At 46.1% G+C, this 16466-nt stretch overlaps 2 protein-coding genes across 7 annotated transcripts in view; both read right to left on the minus strand.

Moving 5' to 3' along the window:
- Positions 1 to 3: 3 nt before the first annotated feature.
- Positions 4 to 8398, minus strand: PROC (protein C, inactivator of coagulation factors Va and VIIIa). The gene is made up of 9 exons (XM_027703906.1): positions 8292 to 8398; positions 7881 to 7964; positions 7337 to 7497; positions 6358 to 6382; positions 5700 to 5810; positions 4888 to 5028; positions 4417 to 4526; positions 3386 to 3503; positions 4 to 663 (listed from the first exon to the last, which is right to left on the minus strand). The coding sequence occupies exons 2-9, from the start codon at positions 7945 to 7947 to the stop codon at positions 98 to 100; spliced, it is 1299 nt and encodes a 432-aa protein (XP_027559707.1). The 5' UTR covers positions 7948 to 7964; positions 8292 to 8398; the 3' UTR covers positions 4 to 97.
- Positions 8399 to 9251: 853 nt separating this feature from the next.
- Positions 9252 to 16466, minus strand: part of DGKD (diacylglycerol kinase delta) — a 61280-nt gene continuing 54065 nt past the window's right edge. For 4 of the 6 annotated variants that reach the window (XM_027703890.1, XM_027703889.1, XM_027703892.1 and 1 more), the window contains one exon: positions 12010 to 16132. In XM_027703890.1, the coding sequence (XP_027559691.1) occupies positions 16005 to 16132 (128 nt within the window). In that variant the 3' untranslated portion in view covers positions 12010 to 16004. Of the gene's footprint in view, positions 10303 to 11070; positions 11463 to 12009; positions 16133 to 16466 lie in introns of those variants that run through there. The other 2 variants (XR_003537365.1, XR_003537364.1) reach the window with 2 other exon arrangements.

A 16466-nucleotide genomic window follows, 5' to 3' on the forward strand; every position in this document is an offset into this window, starting at 1 on the left:
ACACGAGGTTGACATATACTCAATATTTAATACTGAAGGTCTGACATTACACTGCATACTGTCACCAGCACAACATTCCAGACTCTCGGGGCCAGAATCAACCCTTCAAAGGAGCTGACACATCTATGTGGTGCTGGATCCACTCCAGGTACTGACTAACTTTGGTGTAGACTCCAAATTTCTCCCTTCTCCCACAGCCTTCGCCCCAGCTCACCAGTCCTACCAAAAACCAAGTATCCTTATACTTGGTGAACATGGGGCCCCCGCTGTCCCCGAGGCAGGCATCCTTCCTGTCCCCCAAGCTCCCGGCACACAGCATGTTGTCGGAGACAGAAGAGTCCATGGCGCGGGCGCACTCGTTGCGGGGCACGATGGGGATCTCGATGTAGCGCAGGGAGGTGGGGTGGCTGGTGTTCACGTCGCTCGTGCTGCCCCAGCCCGTCACCACCATCTGCCTCCCGCTCCTGGTGAGCTCCTGCTCGGCCAGGTTGCGGGCAGGGAGGCAGATGGGCAGCGCGTACTTGTAGTACATGGCGTGCTCGGCCAGGTGCAGCATGGCTATGTCGTTATCCGACGTCTCCTTGGTGTAATTCTCGTGGATCACCTGTTTATCAACCCGGATGATTTGCTCATCGACGTCACGACGACGGAAAAGGAATTTACCTGGAAGAGCAAACAAGAAGACAGATGCTGCTGAACTTTCCTTCCCCTTGAACACCAAAGCATCTGGAATGTGCTGTACTCCTATGGTTTTACTTCCCTTGTAATACAGACATTTGCTCGTTTTATGTCACAGGTTGACAGTGTTTTTAACAGATGGACTAACCTGTAAACTTTCCCTATTTACTGAAATCATGAATACCCACAGTAGTAAATGAACTGGTGCCCTAGAGCTCTGGTCATCAGCTGAGAAACCAAAATGCCCTGCTGTGTTCACATTTCAGTACACCTGTGCAACATGAGAGACCTCCTTCAGGAGGAAAACAACCTTTTTGGAACCAGCATTAAAAGCTGGAAGAGCAAGCACATGCAAAGCAGGACATTCATGACAGGACATGAGCTTTATGCTACCTGAATGAAACGTCAGGATTTATAAATAAAGGTGACTGACTGGTAAGGCTACTCCTTTCTGAAATCTTACATCTGTATTTTAACGAATTTTTGACTGCTTCTGGGTTGCTATTTGTGCTACATGATCACAGCCCCTTCAGGGGCCAAGCAGTCAATGGAGCAGTAAGCAGGAAACTGTGTTGAGAAGGGCCAGAAAGGCAAGAAGTCTTCTGTGATACACTGGGAAAGGCAGAGACAGGTCTTTCTTGTAGGCTGTCAGTGAGGTCTTGCAGCTGTTTTTTTCTGTGAAGAGTCAGTGTCTCCAAGTGTAGGGACTTATGAGCCACAGTAGCTACAGAAACATATTCTCAAAAGACCCCTCAAGTCCAGCTTTGGATCTTGGACTTCCAGAGCAATTATTTCAGAGTCTCTCCTCTTGCTCCTCTGCAGACATCCAATGGAAAATTCACACCTGGCCAGAGCAGGTGGCTGAAACTGCTCTGACATGTTGTATTAAGTAGTTCCAGAACCTGAAGGACTTCCCGGTATCAAGCCAACAACCACAAATCAGTGTTTTTCTCCTATCACAGCCTGTCTTCCTTGAGTGTCCTTGGAGCACTCTCCAGCCACTGTGGCTGGGGGATGGCAGGGAAGAGGCAGGGCTTTATTCCTGCCTTCACAAGTACAAACCCTGCTTTAGGCCTCAGAAATAACTGTGGACTCAAACGCTGTCAGTTCATCTCCTCTAAGGAGGGCAGTGTGGATGAGCAGGAACACACGTGCTGCAGGGCTCACTCCTCTTGTGCATCACAACTCTCGGTCCATGGCCACACACTGGCTCCTTCCTCTATGAATAAGGAAGGTCTTTTGGGCAAGTATGAGAGTGAGAGAAAGCCGAGCCCCACTGATAACCATCCTTACACTATAAATTGCTCTGTATACTTGCCCCAAATTCAGGTGTGAGACATCTCTCAAGTTTCATTTGAACAGAACAAAATCTTCTCAAATCAGGGTTCTCAAGTGCTGACATTTCTTCACCCACTGAAAATCACATTTTATTTGGACTCTCCTGACAGATCCCACCCCTTCTTTCTTTGCTGCAGACACATCTCAGGGCATAGTTAATCCCAGCTGAAAGCTTGTCAGACTGCACAGATCTCTCCCAAGACCTGCAGTATGAGGCCAGGGTGGAACAATGCAAGTGCAGCCTCGATACTTCCCCCAGTTATCATCTCCCCACTGAGCTATTCCCTCCCAAGTTACACTCAAAGGCTACATCCAACAAAGCAGAGCACTCCAACACCACATCTGACAGTTGCTTTTCCTTTAACGAGGTTTCTTAGTGAAGCTCTTCTTGGGCTTCACTAAAATTAATGGAAAACACCTAAAGAGGAAGAAAATGACATAATGTCTGCACATTTCCAAACTATCACATACACTTCTATTTGGATGTCTCCCTGTGAAAAGGTGAATATTCTGGCACTGAGAGGACCCAAGGCTACATCACACACTTTTCTATTCATCCTGTGTGTTGGAAGTACATAAACACATCAATCTGTGTGTGCCTTACTGTCTCTGTTCTCAAACACCTGCACATCCACAGTGTGTATGGAACAGACTGTGTATTTTCCAGGTGAGGTACACAGACAATATATTGGCAGGACTTCCAACAAATACTGGGAATATCATTTCACTAATGGAGAAAGCAAGCAGCTGAGCTGTTATGCCTCAGCACCAATGGTACATAGAAAACATTGATCCAAAAAAACCCATATTACTTCAGTGTGAATGGAACACTAATTATTTCTGTCTGTTAATTCAGGAGCAGCACTGCTACTTGACATAGTGACATTTTCTTATGCTCCAGAGCAGCAGTGCAAGTAAAGGCAGTGTTGCCATTTTACAGTACCTCTCCTCCTTCTGCAATGAAATTCTAAGTAACAGTGTTTAAATGCATGAAAAGGCAGGAAGACACCCTGTGACATTCTCCTCCTGGGATCAAGACTTTTTTTCAGTATTGGGATGACCTTGAATATTTTCAGCACCAGAAAAACACAAGGAGAAGAGACCAAGTCTTTCTACTTTATAGACCAGCAGCAGTGCTCAGAAGACATCAGCTCACTTCCACAGTAAGGCTGATGGTGGCTTAAAGGAAATCAGATTTTTACTAAGCTTTGCTTTAAGCTAAGATGCATATTTAAATACTGCCTAGACAGTCCATTCCTACAACCAAGGACTTTTGCCTTCAGAACCTGCTATCTTTTCCCTGAAATGAGAAATATTTTTAATGAAACAGTTATATTTAAAAAACACAGGGATAGATGATTTTCCATACCAAGTCTTACTTTGAGCTCCCTTGGTGGGTCAAGGCAGTGTGCTGCCGTTAGGACCCAAGCTGGATGGATGAGAACACCCCCACACACAAACTTCCCACTTGCACTTTGCAGCATAACCTGAAACCAAACAAGAGAGGTGTGAGGTGTGACAATGCCTGGAGCGTGGCTCACCAAACACTGTGCACAACCTTCTTTGTGGCTGCCAAATACCCCAATGCATCAAGCACCAAAGCAGGGCACATGCACCGAAGCCAAAGCTCCACAGTGGGACGAAAGCCCTATGAATAAAGTCTCTGTGGAACACCTACAAACAAGTTTTGAATGTTCTTCCTGAATGAGGGCTGGCTTCATTCAAATCAGCATGGGGTGCTGCTGGGCACTGCAAAGAAGCACTTTGCACTCAAAGCTTTGAAACACAGAGCACAAATGAGGAGATTATTCTTGTGTCCCACACCAGAGAGTGCATCATCTCAGACTGCAGCTCTCATGCAATAGTGTAAAAGGGCCTTTCATATCAAAGAGAACCATGCCCTGATTATTTGCATTCATTAGTTCCATGATAAGCTCTATGAGGTCTCCCCTTTGTGATATCCCAACCTGCCATGGCATATTTTGCTGATTAAATCTGTTAACTTGAATGTATGACAGACAAGGCTCATAAAAAAGGGTGAGAAAGTGCCCTCCCACTCCCACCATGAGGCTGTTACAGGAGCTGGAGCACACATCCCATCACACAGCATGAGTTCCCCAGGATGGAGCAACAGAGTAGGTGAGCATCATCACCATCCTCTCTCTTGATAGTGTTGGGAAGGTAAGGTAAAAAACTTGGCAACAGTGACAAGGTCAAGAGTCCAAACAGATACTATTTTATCCTGCTACTCCAACTTTGGGGTTGCTTTTGAAAAAACTAAGGAAATTTTAGCTTCACGTGATACCACCAGTAATGTAGGAACCTTTCTGGAGTAGCCAGGCAGGCAGAGCTTTTGGTAAGAGCCTAAACTACTTGTGGTGAAGAACTCTCTTCTCCTACCTGCCAAGGGCTGTCTCCCCTTCTTGCAGCTGCTCCCTCAATGAGCCGAATATTCAAGTTTGCTTTGGCTTCAGTGTCGTCCACCTTCACTCTCCCACAGGGGAACTCCACTGTGCAGATGCAGAGAAGTTCACTAGCAAAGCCCAGATCACCCAACACAAAACCACTTTCTAGAGCATTCCCTCTGTGTCTCTAACCTAGGCAATACTGGTCAGAGGCATCATGGAGGTCCCTCAGTGCTTGGCAAGGAGGCAGTCTCCTGATTCCCCTCTATGTCTCCACGAGGCAAACACAGATTAAGGGCCATAAAGCAGGTATGGAGTTGAGAAATGCAGGCAGAGTTACTCTGCACGGAATAGGTGTTTTGAAAATGAGTACAAAGTGCACTGTCGACAATTCTGCCCTAAAACTCTCTTCCTTCAGTCTGAATAATCCTCTGTCAAACGTGGATCACAAACATCCTCCTCTTACCTACAGGCTTGCAGGTGATGTGGTCGTCCATCAGCTGATACCCCGAGGCACAGCTGCACGAGCGGCCCTGGTTGGCAGGGTCATCCCTACAGAAATGGTCACATCCTCCATTATCCACGGAACAGTTGGTGTACTTGACCTCTGAGGGGAAAAGGAACAGCAAGAGAGGTGAGAAGTTTGAAAGTCAGAGTCACAGGGAGGTAACGTGGCAAAGTGGGCAACAGCTGTCAATGATTTGGGATGACAGTTGTGGGCTTTAACAGCACCTGGGCCCTGAGACAGCAAACAACCTTAGTCCAGAATCAGGCAGTGGGGAGGTGGAGGACACAGATTACTGTCAGAGCAGGCAGACTGGAGAACAGAAAATTCCCTGTCACTACATGCAAGCACATAGTGCAAAGTGTTGATGATACAGGACACACAGTGCTCATCCCTAACTATGCTATCCAGCTTTTGTTCAAGGAAGAAATTGTCACAGTAATGACAATAAATACATTGTATTTAAAACCTCCACCATCATCCCTGGGTTGACAGTCCTAAAGTATCTGAAATCCCTGCTTTACAGAGTTATTTTCGGTACTTGTTCAAAATTTAGATATCTCAGATCTCCGAACTTCTCCTATGGCAACACAAAGTTAATTTTGCTTTAGATAAGCACAAATAAACCTCCTACCACAATAATGAAGCAAGAGAGAAATCACATTAGTAAAGAAAGTGAGTAAGCTGTGCAATGACTGAAGTGTTGACCCCTACTGCACAGAAACCCCTGTCACAAAGGATGTTATTTTATAGTGGATTAAATGCAGCATTACCATAATTGCAGAAAAACCCCTCCCAGCCTTTGTTACAGATGCAAGAAAATTTTCCAATATTGTCCTTGCAGATGCCATTGGAACAAGGCTGTGGCACACACTGATCTCCATCTGAAACAGAGGTAGGAAAATTCAGTCCCTGAACCATACAGAGCTCACAGATCAAACATCAACATGAACAGGCCCTCCCCAGATTCCCAAACATCACCTATGTGATGGGTGTTAAGTTTCTGGCACTTAAAGGTGACACCTCCATGGCACTCGCCCAGAGACAGGGCATCACTCTGGGGTCTTACCCACAGCTGCAGAGAGAGTGGGGTGGGCGGAAGGGGAGGAAAGGGCAAAGCCTGAGGCAGACAGGGCAGTGGCAGGGGACTGCGGGGGTGGGGCTCCTCTTTGGCCCATGTCAGACAGGGTTAGAGCACCAAAGCACTTTTCACCAATTCCTTAGCTCTGGGGAGATGACTGATGACAGCTACAGGTGCACAGTGTTTTAGGAAGGCTGCTTGTGTGACAGAAGGAGAAAACATTCTTTGCACTCCCCATATAGGAGAAAATGAGAATATGAATCAGTATGTGACACATGGCAGGAGGAAGGCTGAGTACCAGTTACTCTTGAGGAAGCACAGAGAAGTGATTAGGAAAGTCTTTTACTTACCTACATACTTGCTCCAAAAATTGAGCTGTGGAGAAACAAAACTTATATTATGGTGAGAAAACCATTTTTAACAAGTGAGGGATTTAAAGTGTATCATGCCCTTGGCCAACAGAGAACAGCACTCCAGTCAACAGCATCAGTCTCATTCTTCTTGACAGTGTAGTGACTGTCGCTACAAACCAAGAAAACTGGCCAAATGATCCTGTACTGCTTGTACTCAGCACAGATCTCCCCTGTCCTGCTTGCAGACCTACCAACACCAAAGCCCCTCAATATCCCCATTGCTTCTCTGTTTTCTTGTCACTTACTGCCAGGTGAGGCATCCAAGTTCACTTGTGCCCAGTCAGACAAAAACGTGGGCATTCCAAAGACAGATCCCTCTCTATTCTGGGGTTTGAGGAACAACAAAGACTGGCTCATCCTATGCTGTGAGCTACTCTGCTCAACAGAGTATCTGCTCAACAAAGAATCCAAGCTGACAGAACAAGTGTGGAAAAGGGGCAGGAGTCAGTGACGCTGACAATAAAAGGTAGCGTCCAATTGAAAATATGAGTTTGGACAAAGAGAGAGAACCTAGTGATGAGAGAAATGTTTGCCATGCCCAACTGGGAGACTGGGGAGATACAATGAAAGGCAGCCAGGGCTGGTGAATGGACAACAGAGGGCAAAGACTGGAAGGACCTGGAAAAACTCACTGGCATCAAGAATATCCAGTGGGGTCAAGCAAGGATTGGAATTATCTGGCTGGGCCCTAAACCTCACCATTGGGTCAGGTGGGACATGAACAAGTAGCCAAGTTTTATGGTCCATACAGGTGGTAACACGACAATCACTGTAACAGAATGACATTCAAACCCATGCCTACACCTTAGGAATCAGGAGAGATCCATTTTCAGTGCTGACAGCATGATCTCCTATGCCCTGGACTGCAATATTTGATTGGGTAACTCCCACACTCATCCTTAAAAAAACAACTTACTGTTGCTTCCTTGGTTTCAAATATCTCACTGGCCTCCTCGAAGTCACAGTGCTCTTCAATGCACTCCCGCTCCACAGAGCCCGGCTTGAGCTCCTCCAGGAAAGAGTTCGCCCGCTTCTGGATCCTCAGGACCTGGTTTGCATCTTCAGTGCTGTAAAATACTGGAACCAAAAATGTGAAAGCACAAGCAGAGAAAAGAGCTGGCTGAAAACTAGTAGTGGTGCTTCCCAAAGGACACTTAGCAGAGCACCAACCCCTCTCCAGCACAGCAAGAGGGGCTGCCCTGGACACCGGAGTCTGTCTGTGCTGCGCTGCAGAAGCTCCAGCTCCTGCCCTGTGCTACTCTTGACAGCTCAGGGGCTCAGGAGGGCTGTGACCAGGCAGCTGTCACAGCCCAGCACTGCCTGTCAGCTCTGCTGGAGGAATTCAAACCCCCTGATAATGGAAATGATTCCAGCCGCTCCGCCTGACTGACAGAGGAGCAGGAAATGCAAGTCCAGCGACTGGGGAAGGGTGAAGGGTCTCTCTTAAAATGAAAACTTACTTGAGGTGCCGCAGACCCAAGCAGAGCAGGCAGCCAGCAGCAGCCAAAGGGTGAGGTGCTTCCACATCCTGCAGCAGGAGTCACCTGAGGAGAAGGCAGGTGTGAAGAGGAGCACATTGCCGAGGGACAGCAGGAGCTGCTGCAGACAGTTCCCCCCCAGCCGGCCCAGCCAGCTCCTCCACTGGCCTGTCCCAGGCCTGATTCGGTGACTCCAGCTCTGGAGCGGCCATTCTGAGTCCCTCCACACCTGTTTGCTCATTCCCTCTAACCCATCAGCAGGTCTCCCAGAAGACTTTATGTCCGCCCTGACACTCTCCCCTTGCCACTGGACATTTTTGACAAGCTTCCTGCTCCATTAAAGCAAGCTGTCCTTGGAAATCCTGAAGGATGCAATACTTTTGAAGCACTTACTGCTTTGTTCAGTGGGAATCAGGGTGATCTATTCTTCCGCCATGAGCTCTGCTAGAACTTAGTTAATCCATAACTTCAGATATTTACTCTTTGGAGTGACATGAAGTGCTTTCTTTTCAGTCGTTAAACAAACAGTGCTCGGGGGAGCTTGATAAATGACCTGCACACAGGGGAAAAGTGAAACAGCTGAGGCACCCACTCTGCCTTTTGAAAATCTGGGGTTTTCTTCTTATATTCTCTGGCAAGCAGAAATTGTTATATTTAGTTTGTAAGCATAACCACCCAGTGCTAAGGTCTCTTGAGAGATCCTACCATCTTCTCACAGCATGCAATCATCCAAAAGAGACACATATTGCAATTTTTAAGAGTCCTCCCACTTTACTTTCTCATCCAAGGTTCCCCCCCAAAACAGCCAAGGGAACTAATCCCCCTGACAGCCACGAGCAGGTACCAGAAGCTTGTACCAGCGTGCCACATCTTTTGGTGTACTGGGTTAGCTCTCATCAGCACAAAGTATTCTATTGAATTCTGAATATTAAACATTTAGTGAAAACCCCCAGTCTTTTTCAGAAGTTTTCTTGCATTGCAGGTGGGGGGAACCAGCGTGTCCCCCTTCTCTGAGAACAGTGTGTACAGCAGCACCTCTGCAAGCTGGGCAGCAGTCACGGAATTACTGAGGTTGGAAAAGACCTCTGAGTCCAATCTGTGAGCAATCACCACCTTGTCACCCAGACCAGAGCACTAAGCGTCACATCCAGCCACTCCACCACCTCCCTGGGCAGCCCCTTCCAGTGTCTAATCACTCTTTCTGTGAAGAAATTCTTCCTAATGTTGAGGACAGGGCATTTTCATGGAAATTACCTGTGCAGCCAGGAGTCCTCAGGGGTCCTTTGTCAGGGAAAGTGCCACTGGGGGCCAGTGAAAGGTGGGGCCCCCATCCTGGGATCTCAGCTCACATCCCATGACACTGTTCAGGAGAGCACTGAATGCTTATACAACTTTTTTTTTTTTCATTTTCACCTCACAAAATTGACCATGGACTTTCTTGAAAACAAGCTCTCTTTAAACGAAGGGTTCACCATTCAACCACTGGGGACTTGAGCTAAAATAAAGATTGTGCCATCCAAAATCCCAGCTGGGGAAGGTGTGTGCACTGCCAGCTCTGCTGGTATGTCCTTCATCATCAGTTCAGCCATTCCACAAGAAAACTTTCACTGACATTAATGGCAACAGATTTTTGCTGCAAGTAAAGTTTATGCAACGTACCTGAATACAGGAAACACAGGTAGGACCATATATTACATTTTATTTATATATGTAGCTGACTTTGCTATTTGCTACCACACAGGTTGCATGGGTTTTAATACACTTTTGTCTCTAAGACTTGGTATAGGTTGGACATTAAGGACATGCACATCAACTGACAGTCTAGAAGATTCAAACCTGTGTGTCAGTCTCCTAAAAATTTCTTGTTTTTTTTTAAACCCCTATACTGATACTCAGAAAGAATTAATTTACTTCTTCATCAGCCCTTGTGTTTTGAGGGATTTATTTTCCTGTTTTCCCGTTTTTCCTGTCACTGTAGTGCAGAAATGTGTATTTTAAAAGCCTGCACTTGGGTTCTTAGATGGTCTTACGACTCCTGGTGCAAGGGATTGAAGAAAAGGTACTCTAGGGTACCTCAAGATCTGCCCAGTTTTGCATGGCAGGGAATCATTTCAATCTAAACAATTACAGTGCTGGGCTCTCTGCTTTCTAGTTCACCTTCATTAAAAAAAAGGGATTTTCCTAAGGATGGCTAAAAAAGGGTAAAGAGGAGAAAGAGGAAACTTCACAAGTGGATGGCAAGACAGAGGCTCCATATAATTCAAATTAACACTGTGGAGAGTTGTGATTCACAGTTGTTGCAAACAGCTCTACCGAGGTCTCCCTCTCATCCTGGGTCCTGATTTCTTGCAAGACCTGCAGAAACCCAGTGTTCTGTGAGCCATCATCTCTCCCCATGAACCACCTGAAATGAAACAGTGCAGCCCATGAGTGCAAACCAACCTGCTCCTGGAGAAGGACCAGAGGGCTTAGGCCACCCCCTCCCTGCTCCCAGGAGGAAAAGCCAAAGGCCACAACTGACGTTGTATTTTACCATGCAGGTCACTTGGTCACTGGAACTCTTCAAACAGAAGTTGCTCGAGAACTGCCATAAATCTTTTAGATGTTATAATGTGAAATGTAACTTCCCACAGTCTCAGAACCTTTTCATTCTGTCCACATGAGAATTAAACATCTCGAGCTGTTCCAGGCCCACTGGGAGGTGCACAGTTATTCATCCCAACCACAGAGCTGCCAAACAAGGAATTTATCTCATGACTTTGCAGCTGCTTTACAGGTGAGAAGTGGCAGGGCTGCTTCTGAACCTGCTAGTTTGCAGAGCTGCCCATTCAGCTGGAGCAGATCTCCTTGCCTTCTCCTCAATTTTCAAGACACTTTACACTCTATTAAAAAACCCAAATACATAAACCCTCCCTACCCAACAACACCTAGGACAAGGGAAACAGCAGAAGAATAAGAATACTTTGTGTTTTTAAAACTCATTGGCACTTCAAGATCTTCACAGCACACCTCTCTTCCCATCCACTCCCACCTCCCGAGATCCATGTGGAAGTTAAATCAAACCAGGATGAGGGCAGGTCTGACATCTCAGCAATGAGACACTGAGTGGGGCAATGTGTTTTTTGCTATTGGCTTCTGCCACATAATTAAAAAAAAGGCCAAAACAAACTACCTGTATCAGAGAAGTAAGAGTATCTTCTGCCTCTGCTGTTGCTTTCTTTGCATGTTTTCTGTAGTGCCATCTAAAGAAGAGCCTTACTCAGGTCTGATATGATTTTTCTTTTCTCCTTATTCCTGCTTTAGGTAACATTGTAATGATCAATTTTACCATTTTCATCTTGCAAGAGTATATAACATTAGTATGATTTCTCATGTTCCTGTCACATAAAGTATCTCTCCACACTTCTGTTTGACTATCAAGTACAAAGGTGTTTTTCACATAGAAAATATTCTCGACCATTATAACTTACTTTTCATCTACTTTGCAACAGTACTGTGGAACTCTACAACCTGCTTAAATTAGTCTGCTGAAGTTTCCTGTCAGCATCTCATGAACACACCAATCTGTATGGATAGAAGAGAAAGTTTATCACAATCAGCTCTACGGACTGCTCACCCAAACACCTCCAAATTCTATCGAGTTTACAGGTGTCCTTTTATGACATTGAGTTTCTGCAGTCCATGAGAAAATTCCCTTCTCCCACGCTTTTGTAAATACACCTTCACTGGTTCCAGTCACTGTATACATTGCCTGCAATACATGGAGTGCTCCCCTCTCACCCTGGCAGGGACACAGCACCCACGGGAGCTCTGCAAACACATGAGGTAACAACACACACCCTGCTGGGTTCCTGGCAGTGTCTGCCCATCGAGCTGGGAGTTTGCAGGCAGCAGAGCTATGAGCAGGATGAGCACCAGCAGAACCACCACATTTAAAACATCTTTTGTTTTAAAAGATGTAGCTAATGGAAATAAACTACCTGATGTCTTCTACTCCAATTAAACCAGCACAAAAAGCTGCTACAAAACTAATCTACAACACTCCCATTTACCATTTCACTCCTCTCTAAGGAACAGCTCTGAACTTCTGATGCAAGTCAGATAAAGCCACTTGATCACAGCACAGTTTTTTATTAGCTGGTTCCCACCAGACGGGCACAGCAGCCCTCTCACAACAAAATCAGTAACAGAGAATCCTTACTGGAAGCTCAGAAACATGTTTACTTTATATACAAGAAAAACTTATTTACAACAATCAACAGTAAACTATGTACAAAAAAAAAATACAAGAGACATTGCCATGGTAGTCACTGTATAAATTAACATAATAAATAGGAGGGAAGCAGGTCCCATTCTTAAGGCACAAAACCTTCTTCCCAAGACTGTACAGGGATTCACTTGCTTCCCTATGCTTTTGACAGGATCACAGGAATGGCGGGGAGACCCCTGAGGAACAACGGTCGGTGGACAATGATATGGACATGCAGTCACTGCTAAAAGCTGTAGAAAAGCATCATTTTTCATCCTTTCCTTTGTTTTTTCTTTTTACAGTACACACATCTTAAGATACAAAATATTTCTTGTAAACAGTCTTTATAAATCAGGTCTCTAGTATGCACATTTTTAAATAACACTAAAACAACGAACGAAGCTCCATTCGATTTGGGTGCAGAAACATTCCCAGGACTGGCACTGAAGGCCTTGGCAGAGCTGGAAGCAAAGCCCCCAGGTTCCTGTGCAGCCCAGCCAGGCAGCACCTCTGTACAGCTCCCTCTGCTGCAGAGTAGGGGGGACGAAGATCCCCCGAGCCAGAACAGACAGGCTGGATCAGCCCTCGCGAAGGGAGCCCAGAGCAGGGCACCGCTGGCAGCTGCTGCACGGGCCAAGCGTCCCTTGAGTCCCCAGTGTGTGCAACCCCACCTGACCCAAATGTCATTCCCCAGAATCTGCCATTAAATATCCAGGACCGTGCCAGAGCGTGAGAGAACAGACTGAAACCTCTTCCTAGAAGGAACCCTATGCCCGGCTCATTGCAGCCACTGCCAAGGGGAGGGATGAGGAACACAAGGTGCCGTGCGGCTCTCCCAGGAGTTGCATGTTTTAAGAGACTAGACACTGTGTGATATGTGCAGTCCTAGCTTCTCTCAAGCTGGTGTTTACCTGAGACTGCTGGACAGTCTCTTTTTTGGCAAAGCAGCAGATTTTAATAATTGTCTTTCCTGAGTTTCTCTCCCACAAAAAATTTGTCAGATGCCAGAAGAGGAACTCAGAATAATGTACCCAGGAGTTCAGCTCCCTACTCTGCAGATGGCTCTCACTGATGTTCAACATGAATTGCCTTCATCTATTCACAAAATCTCTGCAACAGAAATCTGCATTATTCCCAGAGAGACACACAGAGCTATGGCCCTTTTGTTAGATCTACACCTTAACAAATATTCAAAGGCACTCAGGTTAAATGTGGATCCCATTTTCTAGCTCTTAAAAGAAGGCAGAACTCCCTCCCCGCCTCTGATAAGCAACAGACAGGAATATACTGGCTCTCAACCCTTTGATGAATGTGCATGCACACAAAAAGGATCTGAAGGCATTGACACAAAGATCATAAAAGCAAAAGAAATGAAGATGGGTCTGTGCAGGCATCATCACTCAGAGCAGATGGCTAATATTGATAGATATGGCATGAATTAAGGAACATGCCTGCATGTAAAAACTCTTTGGATTCCTCTGTTGCTCTGGGCAGGAAGAGTAGAGAGGAGCTGTTTCTATGGAGGCAAGAATTTAATCCCTCAGGGATTATGCAAGCAAGGCAAGTGCATATTGTTTATGCATCTTTAACCACGAGGTTGCCTGGGGAAAGTTCAGAGCAAGAACAGCTCCTTCACCACAAAGAGGAACAAACACAGATCTCACCTCTCCTCCAGAGTTCCCACCTGCCTCACTCCCCTGCTGCACTCTCCTGGGAAGGCACACGGATGTCCCAGCCAGGCTGTTCCTGGGACTGTCAGCAGGGAGGATGGCTGCAGCCTGGAGCTCTCCTTAGGGGAAGCTTCTCATTGTCATCCACACACTGCTCTGGGCATCACCCAGCAAGTGGAAAAATACAGTATGTCTGCAATTCTTATCAATCTGATTCCTCAGGAATTCAATATAGTGAGGGGGGTCTGTACTGAGAAATAAAAATACAGCTATGGAAGCAATTGCCAATGTATAGGTAGGAAAAACAAACTCAGGGCAAAGCTGGATGTATTTCTTCCTCAGTCCCCACAGTATTTATACCAGAAATGTTTCTACCTGGATCAAGCACATTAGTCTCCTTTTACCTTCTCATGAGCAAAACCTGTCACTCACCAGGCTGAGAGGAGACATGTGGGTGCCTGGTTAGAACAGACAGGGAGAGCTGGAATAATCCTTGGTGAAATACTAGAGAATCCAATGGAGCTTGCCCAGAATGAAATCAGCCCAGAACCTTTATAAGCTGTCAAGTCTTTACATAAGCTAACGTGACTGCTTGTTGTTAGACTAGAAAGGTGATATCAATTTGATAAAAATCCTTACAAAGAAAAATGATGTCCTCAGGAAATGATCTTTTATGCCACTGTGTATGTGGCCTTTTCTGTCTGCAGCCACAATCAGACAGGTGCCACTCTGTAATAATAAAAAAATAAACCACACACAAACTGACAGAGCAGTTAAAAATTTCTGCTGTCTCCCAACTTCTACAGCACTGGCTGTTCTCAAATTTCCTTTGCAGTGATAAACATGGTGATATAACTATCCATGCTGGTCTTGGGCTTTAACAGTCACCCAGCTGGGGCCAGGCACCTAGAAACTCTGAGTCAGAGGCACGAATTTTTCCATGCTACACTGTTGATGGAACCAAAGGCAATTTATCAACATACTCCTGTTTTCATCAAGATGCTCATGTCCTCAGTAACAATCCTCCTTTTCTCAGTGCTCAATTGTTGGGGAAGACATGGTATCTCTCTCAGGAGTACTGAGCCATCCTAGTCTTTTGGTATCACCTTGGAGTGAAGGAGCAAGGCAGCAAGAGAGACAAGCAAGGTGGAAAAGCCATTAAGACCAAGACAGGTGAAAAGATGCAAGTATTAGACATAAATCACATATTTTGTGACAGAAATAGTTTTCTGCACTGCAAGCTGAAGCAAAGAAACAGCTCTCTTGGCTGTGGCCACAGAAGTGGCACTAAACAGACTGTTGCCCATCATTCTGCTCCCTCCACCAAGATGGAGCAAACTGTCCTATATCTCACTTCATTATGTTACACTTCCTGTGCTGCCCAAACACCTTATTAGCTTTCCTCTCCCTTTTATCTGGCCTCCTGAAGATGAATTCAGAAGAGGGAATGTCAGAGCTGATCTCCTGCAACCTTCTGGCTCTCCAGAATTTCGTCTTTTCTTACTACCAGAATTTCTGAACAATTGTTTGTGATGCCTGAACACCTGACGATGTACCATTGCCCCTGGCTGGGACAGGAGAGCCAGGCCCAGTGGGAGGCCCGGCCAGCTGGTGAACCACATGCATTGTTTGTTGCAAAGGCATAAGTGAGTGAGAATCACTGATATTCATCGGAAGAGGTCTGTACTGGCTTTGAATTTTGGATGCAAACCGCATGCAACTACAGGTGGATTAAAAAGGGAGCAGTAAGACACAAGGACAAGCTTTGTCCCACTTATATACGCTAAATACAGGTGTGGCACAGAGATGAGTGGGAAAGTTTTGGGTCTGAAGAGACTGTCAGATGCTCCTGAACTAAGACTGGCCAATATATCTTTTGCCCTGAATTATTCTACTGTGATGAAGTTATCCAGTAAAGGTAGCTGTGTTGCAATTCTCAGGAGTCTTGCACTGTCACTGGAACCAGAACTTCCCACGTCAGAGGACATGGCTCTTCAAACAGCGAGTGCGTTCCCTCCGGGAGGCTCTGCCGACTGCAGATCAGGTGCCTCTCCACTGGATGCAGCCGTACCCCACAGGAAAAAGTAGCACCATGCTTGGTTGATATGAGCTCTGAACAGCTCCAACTTGGCTGCTCAGCAGAGACAGTTGTGAGCACATCTGCTCGGTGAGGTGACTGCTGTGCAGTTAGCGGGAATGGTAGACACAGGCTGTGAAAACAGAGGCTAAGCCTCGCTGGCAGAAGTACTCCGGCTCAACTCCTTGATCCCGTGCAGGATCCTCTTCATGTGACCCACTTTGGTCACACCCAGGTCCTGGAAGAAAAGAGAAAACCTTACCTTCAGAGAAGGGGAGGGGGGGGAACTCCAGGTGGCCAAGCAATGGTTACAAACTAGTCAGCCAGTTACAAAGAGAGGAGAAAACCAACCAGAAAGATAACAAACCTGAGGGTTATATACAGCACCTCCAACCACAGGTCAAAAAGCTACTAAGGAATGCAGAGCAGGCACAGAGAAGTGCAGAGAAACAACAGCAGACTGTTAGCCAGAAACACAAATTGCTTTGGCTGTCAAAGTCTGAGAGAACAGAAAGAGCACACAGATCAAGGACCTAAGCTAGCAGCCAAAACATGCAGGAACAACCAACTAG

The sequence above is a fragment of the Neopelma chrysocephalum genome, unplaced genomic scaffold (genome assembly GCF_003984885.1).
Source record: "Neopelma chrysocephalum unplaced genomic scaffold, ASM398488v2 Primary Assembly neopelma1_252, whole genome shotgun sequence".
Lineage (NCBI taxonomy): Eukaryota > Metazoa > Chordata > Aves > Passeriformes > Pipridae > Neopelma > Neopelma chrysocephalum.

What these genes read in the sequence shown, in the direction of transcription:
- PROC (XM_027703906.1), bottom strand. Translation starts at nt 7,947, where the DNA reads ATGTGGAAGCACCTCACCCTTTGGCTGCTGCTGGCTGCCTGCTCTGCT. An exon ending in TTGGGTCTGCGGCACCTCAA is followed by an intron (nt 7,498 to 7,880) that starts GTAAGTTTTCAT and finishes TTTTGGTTCCAG; the next exon opens with TATTTTACAGCACTGAAGAT. An exon ending in GGGGAGACAGCCCTTGGCAG is followed by an intron (nt 3,504 to 4,416) that starts GTAGGAGAAGAG and finishes GTTTGGTTTCAG; the next exon opens with GTTATGCTGCAAAGTGCAAG.